Consider the following 16,725-nt stretch of genomic DNA (forward strand, 5'->3'; position numbering starts at 1 on the left):
GTTTCAGTTGAATCTGATACACTGATTTGGGGAACAATGAGGGAAATAGGCTCATATAAAATAAAATGTTCATTCACACAAAATGTGATGATGATGTTGGATGAGCTGAATGCTTAAATGAATATTATTAATGAACATATATTGCTTGTAAAACATCCTCCTTAAGTAAGCTTTATGTAGTATGATTTAGTAATGGAAAATTACTTTATAAGTAAGTTCAAAATATTTAAGATGGGTTGAAGTAAATGTAAATGAGGATGATAACTGTGTGAAGTATAACTGTGATATTTTATTAATTTTGGTGGTGATAGAATAACTGTGGCGATACCCAAATATTATTAATGCTGTGCCAAATAATCTGCATGATTAAAGACCTATGGTGAGATTAATAAAAAAGTAAAGAAGTATTTCCTCCAAAGGTAACACTTGATGACTACAAAATGTCTCTGTATTTAACCTAAATGATCATAGCATATTTGACTGTAGTGTGAAAATGTTGCCTGGTCATGAGTCTAGCATTCAAATATATCAATCTTTGTGAAGAATGCAGAAATAAGTGCCACATAAAGAGCTACTATCTGGCTCAGTAGCACTTCTAACTCGACCAGTAGAGTTTGTAGGTGGAATGCATGATTTCTTTGTAATGAGTTTTCTGATAAAGGCCAGTTCTTTCACATTCAAGTGTAAATATATTTGTTTTTACCACCCATAAATGTCATCCTATGTTATCCTCTTTTCTTTAATACTTCTAATCTTTCCCAATTAGATTTACTTGCAATCTCAATGCCTTATCAGGTGTCCTTCTAGCCTATTGCTTCTACTTTGGTCAACTTGTACTCTTCCCTCACTCTGATGGTAAATTCTTTACTGATTGTTAATCCAAAGTATCATAAACATAGGCACAGGAACATTTAAGCAATTAAATTTCCTCCTCTTTTCTAGGATGGCTCAGCTTTGAACTCCGTACAATGCTACAATTAGTATATAGACTTTATGAAATATTTCAAATTAAATATCTAATCAAGTGTATTACTGGCCTGTTTATTGTTTTCTGTTGCTTCTGTCAATAGGTACTTTCATTGACCTTTGTCCAGAACTTCTTCAATGCTTTTTTGTCCAGGTTGTTTTCAATAGGAACCAGCACATTGAAAAATTCAAATTTTCTCATAGGCTTTTTCTAGAATGGCCCAGCTTTCCACCCCCTAAAATGTGATTATTTATCTAGGTTTACATAAACTGTTTCATACCCATCTTGATTCCTTCACATTTTGACAGCCTGCTTTTGATATAAAGTGCTTGTTTGGCTCTGTCTACTGTCGCCTGTTTTAGATCTGGCCCTGGTGCTTTACTGTGCTTTAACTCCCAGGGCTTAGTCAAATGCTGTAATGCTTATAATTTGTGTAATTTCGTCATCTAGACCTGTTTGCTCTTCTTCCAGGATATAATTTCCTTTTTACAAATCCTGAATACAATTGTTCTGTATGTATTCCTTCCTTATATAATTCATCCAGTCTTGATGCACATTCCTCTTCACCAATTATTACTTCTTCAAATTTTCTATTGCATAGGTTTGTGGGGTTAGGAATATACTCCAGATTATGGAGTGAGTTTTTTCAGTGTTTCTCTTCAGCATAATTTCCTTAATATCTCTACATTTTTCCTCAGTCCATTTTCCTCTTTATTTCTTATGGTCATTATTTACTGTAGCCTGAGTATCATTACATTCATGTTTCCTTTTGAATTTTTTTTCCTTCATTATACCAAACAATCTACCTTGAACCCTTCCTAAGATCTGTGTGGCCCCCATGTACTTAATGCTGTCTTCATTTCTATATTCGGCCATATATATATATATATATATATATATATATATATATATATATATATATATATATAGATAAAATATATATAGATAAAATATATATATATATATATATATATATATATATATATATATATATATATATATATATATATATATATAATATATGTGGGTCGCGGTAGTCCAGGGGGTAGAGCGTTGGACTGCTAAATGTTTTTGGATTCCTATTTGTTTTCATTTTAATCTCTACGGTTTTATTTTTTTAACATTTATTGATATATATTTGTAAAATTGTTGTGACAAAATTTTGTCGACAAAATAAACTTGGAAAATTGTCTTATGCTCATTAAACCTGTTTTTTCTACATATATCAAAAGATGTGTTCGAAATCCTGTCTCTCCCTTAGATAAAACATAATATCAGTTATGTATGCCTTCAGCATTGATGAACGGTTTAATGTTATTTTTCCTGTCATCCTCTCACATTGACACGAAGTTTGCGATGTATAGATAAACAAATCATAAGGACAAAAACATGTGTAATAATCTTTCATGAACCATCATTGCGTTGCTTTCTTCATTGTATCAGACATCAACGGACCGATCTGTCAGTAGAGAAGTTTCAATAACAAGACTTATTTTCTACAGGGAAAATCTTTTAGGTGAAATTCACATGATGAACCATAAAAGAGATGACTGATACCGCATGATGATAGTTCACTTTACCTTATTAGGTTCTTTAACCTGAAAATGAATGATAGTCTATATTTTTTCATCTATGAAGTCAAAGCATTTAACTCTCTTCTCCACCGCAATCGTTGATCAACAATTTAACACACATTAATTTAGTATTCATTGCTATAAGTAATAAATATTTATACAAAGCTTCTGGTTACTAATAAAACTCCGATGATCCATTGACTCGGTGGTAGGCAGTGAGACTCCTGCCCACTCACTTGTAATAACTGGTAGTGGAGTTACAAAGTGTGGCATCAGTAAACTCCACCTGATGGAGTGACTTAACTCTCTTGTTTGTAATAGCCCCCTTTAAGTGGACAAGTACCTCCAGGAGGAGTCCTTGGAGAGGATCTCTGACTCACTTATCTGATAGAAGAGTAGGAAACTGGTTTATCCCAGGCATAATAGGTTATTGAAAAGAAGACTGCATCATGGCCACCTCAGTGTCAGTGTCTTGTGAGCATGTTTTTTTTCAAAGGGAGGCCAGATTCTCACCGAGAAAAGAAGTCAATTTGGCCCTAATAAATTGACAATGATGATTTTCTCAAATCATAACTGGGAAGATTAAAATGCTTCTTTTTTTTTTGCTTCTTGATTGTGTATTGCTGCTTAGTTTAAAGTTAGTAAATTTCAAAATGCTTCGAATTTTTGTCTATGCAATAATAATTGTTGCTATACTGAAGAAATCATAAGGTTTTCAATGCAAATGAATAATCTGTAAAGCTTTTATCTTAAAACATTCCTTGGCAAATATTATTTTTCTGATTCAGTACTGCTGAAGAACCTTCAGTCATAATGTATCTCCCATCACTGACTATTGCCATATTTTTGCTCTGTATATACCATCAAGTGACCATTGTGATTAAATGTGTATTTTTCAAGGTGAGTAGAAAAGTAAAAATTATTGTTGTATAGAGTAGAAATCTACTTCATATTATGGGTACTTCCATGTCTTTCTGTTTCTAATGTCCAATTTCAAGTTCTTCTAAATTGTTCATTCATGAATAGTGTAGACAAAAATTTACCTAAAATTATAATTTTGTATTATATCTGTGTCATGTACACCATATTGACAGTAATATTGACGTTACATCTGTACAATGGTAATTTGACAAAAAACCTGTAACTACCACGTATTTTGGATTTCTGCTAATCCAATGAAAAAAACTGCTTCATTCCAGGAATAATAAAGACTTTAATTAATTACACCAACAAAGAAAGATGAAAATCGTAGCATAAATTCATCATACCATTTATGCAATAACGTACGAATTGCTCGTAACTCACTCCTTAAACAAACCCATAATAGCAACGTTACTGACTTTCTGGGAGCGAGTGACTTTGAGTTCCAACCGAGCCACTTGGACTCATCGGAAATGTAAGGATATGTTTATTTTGATTCAGCGCAGCAGTCAGTCAATCGCATTTATTTCACTCAATCACTGTAAACTCCGCGATTCTACCGAGTCCTTCGATTCTCCGAGTCATTCCAGAGTCATGGGAAGACTCCCTTTTTGAGTCAGCAACGCAGTCAGTCGTCCAAACCGCCAAACAGTCACTAAAGACTCGTTGGTCTCATTCCTAATGACTCGAGTCATCTCACACACTTGAAAGACTCGTTCAATTGAACGATGTGACTGATCGTCAAAACTCTACCTGCAGAGCCTTCAACTGGTGACGGTAGACATTTTCCTTCCAGTCTCCGAACGAGTAGCATCGAGGACCATCAAAGCACCACCGCTTGAGCCATGGAGGTGAAACTCATCTCCTGTCTCCTGCTCCTACAAACCGTCTTCATCATCCTCGGAAGCGCTCAGTATTACTCTGGTGGGTACATAATGTATACATAGGCCGGTCGTAGTAATTAGTAAAAGTAATACCCGAACTACCGTTTCGGTCGGAAAATCGGGTAGTAATTTTCTTTCAAGCTGAAGAATTTTAGGTGTCGCCGGGTTTCGTACCTGAAAACTACAGCTTAGTTATGGGGCTTGTGATCCCTTGCCCACGACTGCACTTAATATTTTATGTCACTCCCAATTCTTGAAGATTACCAACCCTCCTGGGGCGTTAGTACTAGTGTGTTGTCTCGAGTGCTGGCTTCAAACCCACTAGTTCCGGAGGGCAGTTTGTTCAACCATGCGTCAAGCGTTTTATTCAAGCATTTTTTTAGTATATTTTTATCACCCTACAATCCACCGCTAGGGTGTGTGGCAGGGGGTGAATACACAGCGGACTAATTTTCACTCGAATATCTTTTTCCCTTACCGTGGTCGGAAAACGTTATTCTGATCCCTTGCCGTTCGTGAAAAAAATGTCATCTTAAATCTATTTGTTCCACATTTAATATCTCTAATTTTATTGACATGATCTCTCCTATCGTAGTATGATGGAGTTATAATACATTTTCAACATTGTTCAAAGGTAAGCCTAATGCTGACGCAGCGTTTCTGTCCTACCTTCCTCCTCATGTTGGAACAATCACTTCTATCAGTGACGCACGTTAGGCATGTTTGCGGAACTTTGTATCATCAAAGTAATATTGAGGAAATACTCGATGTGATAGAGGTAATAATGGGATTTATTTCGCGTTAGTTGGAGTCAACCTTAGAAACGAGTTGATTATTTCTTTTTTTCTATTAGATCCTACCCAGGGGGTGGACTATTTCCTGAATTGAAAAAAACACAGAGAAAAAGAGCTCGTCTCGTTAAACTTCCGTTAAGGTGAGCGATCAGAAGTCGTCACGGTGGTATGTACAGAAAAATCTGAACGTTGATCGTGACAAGATAACGTGCACGGCTTGGCATATTGATAAAACAGTAATCGAATAAGTGCAACGCTGAGGTAGAATAATTTGAGTCCTGCATCATCGATGCAGTAAATCATGATCGCAGCTGCAAAAAGCAACGCGAAGTTTTGAATTAATCGAAAATAAAAATGACGCCTAATGCTCCTAGTAGTAGCTTTGAGGGGAGGCGACCGACAGCTGAGGTCATTTGCGCCATAGGGGATGGACAGGAAAGGATGAAGGGTGGAGAGAAACCCGGCGTTGGCATTAGCCTACTCTTTACGAAAGGCGCCAAGGGGTCCGCAGCTTAACGTCCCATCCGACGGACGGCGTACTCACTCAAAGTGCCCTCCACAAAGCACCTCAAGTAGGGATCGAAATATCTCTGAAAAATATTCAACACCGCCGGGATTTGAACCCGCCCCCTCAGGGTGGGAAGCCAGTACGTTAGCCCGCGCACCATCTCGATCCCCCCTAATGCCCCTCCAGCATGATAATTAATTATCCTAGTAGCTGGTCACATCCTGCCCCGCGCTGTTGTGACGGATTTCAGAGTAATTTATCGTTATTGATGTATTTTTTCTGTTTTTAAAATTTTTATTTCTGCACTCTGCAAGCCACCGATGGGGTGTGTGGCAGGGGGTGAATACACACCGGACTAATTTTTACGCGAACATGACACTATCGCGGTCGGACAATGTAATTATGATTCCTTATTATTCGCGGAAAAAATGGCATCTTAACTCTATTTTTTCTACATTTAATCCCTCTAATTTTATGACATGATTTCACCTACCGTAGTAAGATGGGGGTAATAATACATTTCCAACATCTTTTCCAGAGAGACGCCCTTCCAAATTATGCAAGAGATTCAATCTGTAACTTAATATTCAATGTAGATTTCATATGGCTAGAATATCAGTGGCCTTCCCTTTAGGTCATTCTTTCGAGTTCCTGAAACTAACACACGATTGCCAAAAAAATCCATGCCACACGATATTCCCCTGCGTCATCACTTTTGAACTCTCAGCTTCCTCGTTCCTTATCTTCACGTATTGCCATTTTTTTGTTTGGAACATTGACAGCCACGCCCTGATCTTATTCTTGAAAAATATGTAGGCAATACATAGAAAATAAGTTCGAAATGCGAGAACATGCGCTTCTAAATTAGATCAAAACCACAAGCAATTCGGTAGGAGTTGGAGGGCCACGAATTCAAGTTTTATTGGTTCGGACACCATGACATCTGATGACTCAATAGAAAGAATAATCTCGCTCACGGGTGTACGCGAACCGCCAGAGGTATAATTTGATTTGGCCAGAAATTGGATAGTGGATAGTAGAAGGAAAGATTGCTTATTTGACTTTGAAATGAATGACTTATCCTGCGATTTTTAATGGCAGATTCCAATGCGTCACGTATTCGGTAAGAAGATCAATACATTTAGTGTCACAACTGTGTACATTAAAGAACATTTATGTGGTTAATTAGAGTAACCAAATGACGCGTCGGGGAACAGTTGCCTACCTATCGCTGCACTGCAGCTGAGTAGTGATTGTTCGGTGTACGAGATAATTAACTTGTGTGAGAATACCGCGAGATATAAATACTCCATAAGAGAAATGATTGTAGTTCACCAAAACCGGGTGCTTATTGATATTCTCTTATATTATCGTTTGGTTACAAAGTCTTATTTACTGAATGATATAACGAAATCGATAAAGAAAGGGGTCATGGCACGGTTAATGTTCAACTGGATGCTTAAAAAATAAAAAACTCCAATGCAGGACTTCAAAACTACAATATTAGTATTATTTCTACCGAAAGCGGGATTTTTATTTAGGTGAGTCATCACATTTCTGAAACGTTTTTAGTTCATTGGATAGCCATTAATTTCTATGCTACTGCGGAAAATGTTGAAATATTTGCACATCTAAATTTATTTATTCTGGTGTATTTTTACCCCCTGCCACACACCCTAGTGGTGGCTTGCAGGGTACATAAATAAATAAAAATAAAATCAGTATCCTTTGGTTTATTTTGTAGATATCAGGTGGTAAAAATGGTGTCACAATACATTGAGGAATGAATTTTTATCCTTGAAAACATGAAACCCGAAACCACATAATTTCCAGCCACCTTGCTAAAAAATGAGCCATCGTTGTTCACTGTGGTGAAGTTTCCAGGAATTTAGCATAAAGGGCCAATTCCAAGTGTCGTTAATGTATTTTTTAATGATGTTTCTGAACTCGTTAGAGTTTGTGATAAGAGGCATTTTGAGTATGGTGCACCGCCGGGCATATGGGATGTTAAACTGTGTATTCCTTGATTCCTTTGCCGAAGAATGGGCTGCTTACAACCCTGGTCTCTTCTTCATCCTACCTCTGCTTCCTTTCCTCACCTTCGTCTAGCTATCTTCCTATCCGAAAAGTCGCATGATTCGGGTCGACGCCAATTGAGTTATCCACTCCACAGCTGACTCTTCTTTATATGCAGTGCAGCAACGACTTTGATAAAACTCTTATAAGGAAAATATTTAGTGGTATACTCATACTTCTATTTATTTGAGGAGCAATATTGTGCATATATTTTTTTGACGCCTTAAAAATAGGTGGCGATTTAATTATCAAATTATTATTAAATTATAGTCTCTAAGGTGAGGGATATAGGTTACCGTTTGATGACTGCTTCATCGTGGTGATAGACGTAATCGACTTCCACCTTCCGCTAGTTCAATCGAGGGAGATGGCATACGGTACATCTAAATGTTTCGCGAATTTGAACCTCCGGGATGGAACATGTCTCATTAACAACAGTGGTGCAATTAGTTAACTCCTCTTACATACCACTCCACTCTTCTCACCCCACCCTTTCCTCCCTTCAACCCCTAGTTCTCCCCTCTACCTCAACTCTCTCCCGCCCTCCATCCTTGATCAGACTTGGAGAACAGCGCTTTACAGGCGTCATTTCTCCTTGCCTGGTCGAGGCAACATGATAACCGAAACGTTGAATATAGTTGAATATAATTTATAAATATTTATGGGAGTGTCCCCTACCGTGTGTTAACTACGACGCCGACCGAAGACGAGCAGTATGCAACGGTGTGACTCATCCGTGACTCCGTGATAAAATGTTGCAGAGAAATTGAAACATCTTAAATAAGTACGCTAAATTTATTTTAAATAGATAGTATTACATAACCGTCCCATACAGAATACTTGCATTACCATCCCGATTTTAAGGATTTTTCTCGATATTATATCCCGGATTGGAGTTATTCAATCGGACGAGCAGAAGAATATGATTGAGCGCCTTCCGCATAAAGCCTAAACGATTACCCATACATCCCCATTAGCCCATCTGTCGACCTGTGATTCCTACTCAGACTTTTTGGCGTGCCTAGTATTCGGAATTTTTCGATCATGGCATGACATCCAGAAAAGAGGCGTGGATACCAAATTTTGCAGTTCGTTGACTTACCTCGAGGACGCGCGCCCGCCCGCCGCGTGATCAATTTTAAAATACGATAACACTGGGCAGCTTTTAATTCTATGCCTGTCGTATAAAAGATTCCCTATTAGACGTCCAATACACATGCCAGCTACTAAATCAATCGGCTCCCAGTTCTGCTTACTCCAGGAGAAGAATGTCTCGAGTGGGCGTGTTTGCTCAGTATACATAATGGCGCCCCCGAACTGAGAGGGTCATTGTTTGCGGTCGTCTCGCTGGCGCAATGCCTCGGTCATTCCCGGGAACACGGCCTTCTCCGCCGCTCCTTGAGTGAATCTTCCTCACCAGCCGCTCTTCTTTTATTTCCTCGCTCCCACTCGAGTGAAGCGTACGCAAATGTTCCAGGCTCTCTCCATAAGGCTTGCGTCACGCTTTTCACCGCCCTATTAGGCAGCCGCCGTGTCAGCGTTTTATTCCGGGAGAAAGATTTCCTTGATATTCCGGTTTTTGAATTTTTAACGAGAATCATTTTCTTATAAAAATTGAAACCCTTATAAATTTTTCGTCCGATGCTATCTGATTCGTGTTAAATGAATTATTGAAACACTGACCCTCACTTCATTTAAAGTTAATAATTTGGCAAATAAGACTTTAGGAACCCACTATTAGACCTACGGAAGAGCAACCTTCCCGTCAACCTTAGATGGAAGCTCAGTCACGATACCATCCAACGCGGCAATACGGGCTCTTAGAGCCACGCATTCACCAGCTCTGGCGTGCATCGTGACAGAATACACAGTGGATGCCATCGGAATTCTATCTAAAATGTCAAATTTTTAAACAAGGGCTAAGTTAAAACAATGGCAATTACAAATTTAATAAATAAAATTTCCTTGGGCTCAACGAATGCTACTTTATCGTACCAATTGATGTCACTGACGTACTTGTAGGTAATCGGGGAGCATTGAACGCAAATATATCCGAGGTGATCTCATGCAGTCATCATGAGACATTCAACCTGAGCAAAAGATATTAGCTCATCTTCACAGGTTATCGATTGTTTTCATTTGCCGGATTGTTTTCTCAACAGCTTACCAAACCATCCTGTTCCCTGTCAGTTTATTCATTCCCCATGGATTCCTTGCATTTACATTTTCTATTGCTTGCTTCTCATAGTTCATCCTTAGCCTTTCTCTGTAATTCTTCACCTCCACATTTCATTGTGGATGTTGCCTATTAGTTTTCCTCTAAATCTTAGCAACTTAGAACAAAATTTAATCTTGTGAATGGCAGTAACCTGTTGTAACTGTGGTCATTTCTAATAACCTATAGTGTGAAAAATTACAAAGTTGACTTCCTTCTAACTTGAAACTACCACATAATGCTTTTTACCAATCTGGCAGATAGTCAGCTCTTAACTTACCTTCCGCGGGTAGGTAAGTGTACTACCAATAGCTAGGCATACTGCTTCTTTCTAATAACTGAAATAATCCCAAAGCTAGAAGCAAATGGCATATATAACAATATCCTGGGTTAGATAAAAGACATTTTGAATGGACGGGTACAAAGAGTTCTGATAGATGGAGTTAGCTCAAATTCAGTAGAAGTTACTTCAGGTGTTCCCTGGGGAAGTTTTATCGGACCTCTTTCATTCCTACTTAACGCTAACGACAATGACTCCGTAGTCACAAGTAGGTTACGATTATTTGCCTATGATGCAGTGGTTTACCGTGATATCCATGATACTGAGGACACAGCAGCTTTATCAGGTGACCTTAATGTTATACAACGCTGGTGCAATATTTGGCAATTAGAGTTAAAATTAAAAAATTGGTAGTGATAAATATTTGGAAAAAGAGCAAATCCCTCCCGAATGCCTTCTACATCGTGAACACCGAAATGGAATGTGTACACTCAATGTGTACACCTAGGCGCTACCCTGACTCACGACCTCTCCTCGGCGAAACATGCACGGGGAATATGTGGGCAAGCTAACAAAAGTTAGGATTTTTTTGAAGATTACTAGGTAGATGTGATTAAAAGTCAAAGAGAAAGGTTATCTTTCTCTGGTTAGGCCACATTTAGAATATGCTGCTAGTATATGGGATCCTCACGAAGTTGGATTAATTGCCGAATTGAATCGCATGCAGCGTAGAGGAGCTTCATGTGTAAAACGTTGTTACGATAAACATAGTAGCGTATCCAAAATATTAGAGGGACTAGGCTGCGAATCGCTCAATGGAGCGAAGGTTAAATTGCAGTAGTTTTGAGGGGAGGCGACCGACAGCTGAGGTCATTTGCGCCATAGGGGATGGATAGGAAAGGATGAAGGGTGGAGAGAAACCCGGCGTCGGCATTAGCCTACTCTTAACGAAAGGCGCCAAGGGGTCCGCAGCTTAACGTCCCATCCGACGGACGGCGTACTCACTCAAAGTGCCCTCCACAAAGCACCTCAAGCAGGGATCGAGATACCGGTTAAATTGCAGATTAGATCTCTTGCATAAATTGGAAGAACGTCTTTTTTTAGCAGTGATGTTGAAATTGTATTATTACCCCCATCGTACTACGGTAGGAGAGATCACGTCAGTAAAATTAGAGAGATGAAGTGTAGAAGAGATAGATGTAAGATGTTATATTTTCCACGAACGATAAGAAATCAGAAAAATTTGTCCGACCACGGTAGGGGAAAAAATATTCGGGTGAAATATGTCTGGTGTGTATTAACCCCCTGCCACACACCCTAACGGTGGCTTAGGGTATATAGGGTACTAAATTATCTAAAAATACCTAAAATATCTGTTGTTAACTTAATATTCGGTGTTTCACCAGGACCTTATTACCGAATATTGAACAAAGCTGTAGAATATAAACCTTAAGGTTGACAGAACTTAACATGTATGTAATTTATATGTTGTGCTGTCCATTTCAAACAACATGCTGGAATTTAAAGGACTTCCGATGTCACCAACTGGATTGACAAAAACAATTACTTACTTAATTTCATTATAACAGTAAGGATAAAAATGTGTTTTAGTTAAAAATTAAATTTTAACGAATTGATGTATAAATATTGTTTTGGTGCGAAATTGTTCGACGCAAAATATTAAAAGTCTAAAATATTTGCGACTGGAACACAAGTTTCGCGTTGCGCCAAATATATTTTATCATCTATTTGAAATATTTCTGAACCCAAATGAGCCTAAAAAATTTTAGAAGTTTGTCTCATAGAAAAATAATATGCGATAATCTGTTTTTCTATTGAACATCAGAAACTTTTCCGATCAAAAGTTGTAACCTGATGTTTGACATGAATTCTCACCATCACAACACCTAAGATCGCATGAAAATTATTCGTGATTAAGAAACCAACTGAAGCCGCTCATTCTCTGAGTAATTCGGCCATTTTCAGGATGAATACATTTTCCTTCATGATATAATTATTGTCAGGTGTAGACACCAGACAACAGTTTTAAATTAGGTGAATTGTATTAGTTCTAATGTATTGTTTAATTGCTTAAAGTCTCGAATCTGTTTTTCTTCAAATCTCAGCAAAACTCTGCTAATCATGAAATATTTACTTGGTGCAGACATCTCGGTTCATCAGATGAGGGAACTCTCAGTTCACCAAAGTGCATTCTTTACATTTAATCCACTCCACTCCCACCTATGGAAAGATAGGTTATCATTCTATAAATCTGACCAGCCCCATTAATCAGGTAGAAGTTTGATCTGGTTGATGAAAGCGGAGCTTGCCTCGCACTAATACGATTTGTGAAATTCACACATCAGTGTAGGGGGCTGGTTTATTTCCCTTTTCCGTCAGTGGTTTCCCATGAAGATGTGATACCTGAATAATCTGAATACAGCTTGGATGAAACTGAGGGACCCCTTATTTGAACCTGGGCTTTTCGGTCAACAGACCGGCGCTCTGCACACTAGACTAACACGACCCTTCTATTATTATACGTGTAATGCACATGTAATTATAGAAAACATATAAAGTAGACAGAAGGGATTATTGAAAGGCGAAAAAAAAGGTTTGTAAACCATTGCTGTGTGGAGTGCATGCACTACCGATAAGATTTTTTAAATTAGTTCGTAAGTTAATTAAAACATTCTACCGTAGACGAGTAAGGCTCTAATCCGCATGCATTCTTAACAACCAAAGTCGGGAAGCGTATATGTACATATTTGTGCAAGAAAATCGGAGATATGTTTTTCTGAAAACTTCCCAGTAAAAACCTTATCAATCAAAAGGTGACGAAGGGAACATTGTATAATGCTTGAGGTTTTCTCCTTTAGCTCGAAATTTCTTCCTTGAGTGGGTGCAGCCTTTTGTGACACCGAACGGCGGATAAGATTTTTAGTTTGCTGCGGTCAAAAACCTTTTTATAATTCTTAATCCGAAACAGGGACCATTTTGTCTAAAAGCGATGTGGCAACTCCTCAAAGCCTCATGCAATGGGACTTATTCACTATTTTAAAACATTATTGCTGGAAAATTAAATGGCTCGGATTTCACCTTCCAGAACGGAATTCCTACTTACCCGCGCAAGGGTGACTAAACACTTCAATTCTTTTACGTATTGAGACTTACACTTTGGGATGCCATGGGGCATTAATGCTAATGGTAGCCCCTATTTTATATATTAGGACATTGCATTGAGACTTAGTGCCTCTCTAAAAACGCCAGAAGTGCGACACATACAGGTGTGGCACCTGTATGTGGCACTTGTCGCAGTCATTGTGATAAGCTACTTCTTGCGACAATATTATCTTTTATTTCTTGGAATTGCAGACTATAGAAGGAAAATCCCATCCAAACCATAGCCGTCACTGATAATATTGAAATCTTTTTTACGGTAGGGAGGCTTGGTAGTCCAGTGCGTAAGGCGCTGGACTACTTACTGCCCCCTGCCATCGTTTGATACAACTTACCGTCTCTCCTCTACTGAATCCTCGCCTGTTCTTTTCATCCGTGTAAGAAAAATAAATATGGCCTAGTGTGTATCCAACATCTATTAATAAAGTTTCTGCTGCGTTAACTTCAGCTTTTCACGAAAAATCTTTAGCTATATATTATAAGGTAATCTACCGGTTAAGGTAGGTTTTTGGATGGACACAACTACCAAATAAATATTTTGTGACTCCTAACAAAACACAATCCAGCGACCTAGTCTGCATCAGGTCCCTCTTCATCTCTGAGTACTTCCTTCCTCCCTTCATCAAAATTGGGGTAGCAATTGAACTTGAATCTCTCCATTTTCAAGTCTTGTTAAATCATTACACGGGCCTTTTTTCGCCACTAGTTGTTTGGAGTGGGGTGAAGACATGAGTCTTCACGTGGGGAAGTGAACTCAGCGGGTCGAGCGGACTATCTACGCGGCTTGCGCCGAACCAGATTTTCAAGAGCCGGGTGGAACCGTAAGGAATTGTGCCGATCGATTTTCTTTACTAAGAAAATAATATCATCACTAAGTCTTAAGCGAATTTCGGAAAAAATGGTTTTTCACCCCGCCCTTATCTGAACTCTATCGGCTCCACCCAAACTGTTGAATTGAAATGCATACTAGCGGATGACTCCGTAAAAAGTTACTGTTGCGGCATCTCCCGCAGTTTCTTTGGGATTTGTCAAGGTATAAACAGCCTAAATGTTTAAAAGTTAGCTTTAACCTTGTGGACTGTGGCGCGTCGCGCACGACTACGAATGCCTGTGACATTGTATGTACGGTATTTCGTCGCAACATCTTGTTCCTTTAAAGCCCCCAAAATTTCAGAGTTTAATAGGATGCCTCGATAGCTTAACTGACTAAAGCACTCCACCGGACATCGAGGGATCTGGGTTTGAATCCCAGTCAAGGCGAATGATTTTTACACTCTGAAATTGTTGTATTGAAAAGCATATTAGCATATGGCTCCGTTAAAAGTTACGGTTGCGGCATCTTCCGCAGTTTCTTTGCAATTGTCCACCCAAACTGTTTAATATTTTCCAGTAGGTACCAGATCTTCCTTGGAAACCATGGGCGGTAAAAGGAAAGGAACTAACCCCTCCCACAGCCCCAATGTATTAATTTTTATTTGGGTTTAGTACGTACTAGGTGAGCTCTAAGATACCCTCTCCTATCCAAACCAAACATTGAGGAGATTACCTTGGTTGGTTCTTCCGAGTGAATGAGTACATTCCAAGGAGAAAATCGGCGCGGTCCTTCCAAAACTTATGTTTTCGTACCACGTGGAAATCGATTTCTTAAAATGCCCATTGGACCCGGACTCTCGTGAAATCTTCCGTTTTTTTGTTTCAGAGGATCGCTGCGAGGATAGATACGGCACGAAGGGGATGTGCCTGGACATATTCGACTGCCCCGGGGCCATGGAGTTGCTAAAAAGGGGCGTCTACCCCACACCCTGCGGCTTCTTCCACTCGGACCCCCTGGTGTGCTGCTCTGAGGCTGTAGCCACGACCACTACCCACCGGCCGCCGCCCACTCCTCACCACATGGCTCCCCCCGGGCCGTACAGAAAAGTCGGGGAAGCTGCCAGATACTGCGAGTATTCCATTGTAATTGTATTTAAACCCGCTTCTATTATGGAATGAATATAAACACCCAAAGCCGTACTCTTAAGGGCACTAATAGGTGGAATTAAAGAAGGGGGGTTACAGGGAGCGAGAAAGTTATAGCAATCACTCAATCACTCCGGATTGTTCTGCAAATACCGGAGCGAGGGAGTAAGTAGTTTTTCCAATTGTTTTAAATTTCAATCATTTGAGTGACGGGTCACTGGCGTCGGGTTTCCACCCCGTAAACCCCGAGTGTGTGTGTGTTTGCGACTTGTGACGGTCAATTTGTTCTGCAAATACCTGAGCGAGGGAGTAATTGTTAGAACTATTTATTTTATATTTCATTTGTCTGAGTGACGGGTCACTGGCGTCGGGCTTCCCGCCCCGTAAACCCTGAGTGCGAGTGTGTTTGCGATTCACGACGGTCAATGTGCCTACATACTTATACCGGAGTGATTGAGTGATTGCTATAACTTTCTCGCTCCCTGTAACCCCCCTTCTTTAATTCCACCTATTAGTGCCCTTAAGAGTACGGCTTTGGGTTTTTATATTCATTCCATTCATTCGGCCGTAGTACGTTCTATATCTCTTTATCCGCTTCTATTATGTATTCCCGCGTCTTACTCAAGACGAGGGAATACATAATAGCGTAAAGATGCGAACAATGACGGAGCCGCGAAGCTTGGAACAGTATTCCATTTGTAACATTGACGCTTCAAAAAGAAAAAAAGCATTCATATCCTGAAAAGAGAGAATAAAGAATGGTGTGTAAAATCAGTTCTTTAAGATGATGCTGTTCGAGAGCCAATCCAATTTCTTGAAGTGAGCAGCTTGCGTACCGTGATGTTTCAAATCTTATAGGTTTGGGCGGTGAGAAACGAGTAACCGTGATGTTATGCTGGGAGTTTTACGATTCCACGGAGAGAGCAAATAAGACTAAGACTTAAAGAGGAGTACAGAAGAACCGAGTTTGCTTGAGACAATAAATCATATGATGTTAAATGTCTATGCCTATGAATTGCCCAATCAAGTTATCCCTAGCTATCCGTAGCCCTGGTAGCCATTGAAGTCTAGTATGTTTGTAGTTACACCAATTATCTAGCCTGTTGTCCTATTCACAGTACAGAGCCTAAACCAGTGATTATAGGTCCATACACCTCGCATAAATGCATAAATTTACTCCATGGAAATGTATTTTTATCAATGTTTTTTTTTAATTTTAAATAATGTGAATAATATACGAGTATAACTCGTATAACATTAATCATAGAACTGCTATTACAACTTTTTTTTAATCGTCACTGTCCATACAGTCTAACTCGAATTCACACACTTTTACCTGAAAATACTTTTGTTCACAACTGCAAATT

General features: G+C 39.1%; 1 protein-coding gene across 1 annotated transcript in view; it reads left to right on the forward strand.

The window, feature by feature from the left end:
* The first annotated feature begins 4,253 nt into the window (after positions 1-4,253).
* Positions 4,254-16,725, forward strand: part of LOC139687764 (venom protease-like) — a 28,153-nt gene continuing 15,681 nt past the window's right edge. Inside the window, exons 1-2 of the mRNA XM_071585049.1 lie at positions 4,254-4,386; positions 15,099-15,341. Of these exons, the coding sequence (XP_071441150.1) occupies positions 4,308-4,386; positions 15,099-15,341 (322 nt within the window). The 5' untranslated portion in view covers positions 4,254-4,307. The remainder of the gene's footprint in view (positions 4,387-15,098; positions 15,342-16,725) is intronic.

Source organism: Hetaerina americana, unplaced genomic scaffold (assembly GCF_022747635.1).
Source record: "Hetaerina americana unplaced genomic scaffold, ioHetAmer1.1.p SCAF_2, whole genome shotgun sequence".
In the NCBI taxonomy this organism is placed as follows: domain Eukaryota; kingdom Metazoa; phylum Arthropoda; class Insecta; order Odonata; family Calopterygidae; genus Hetaerina; species Hetaerina americana.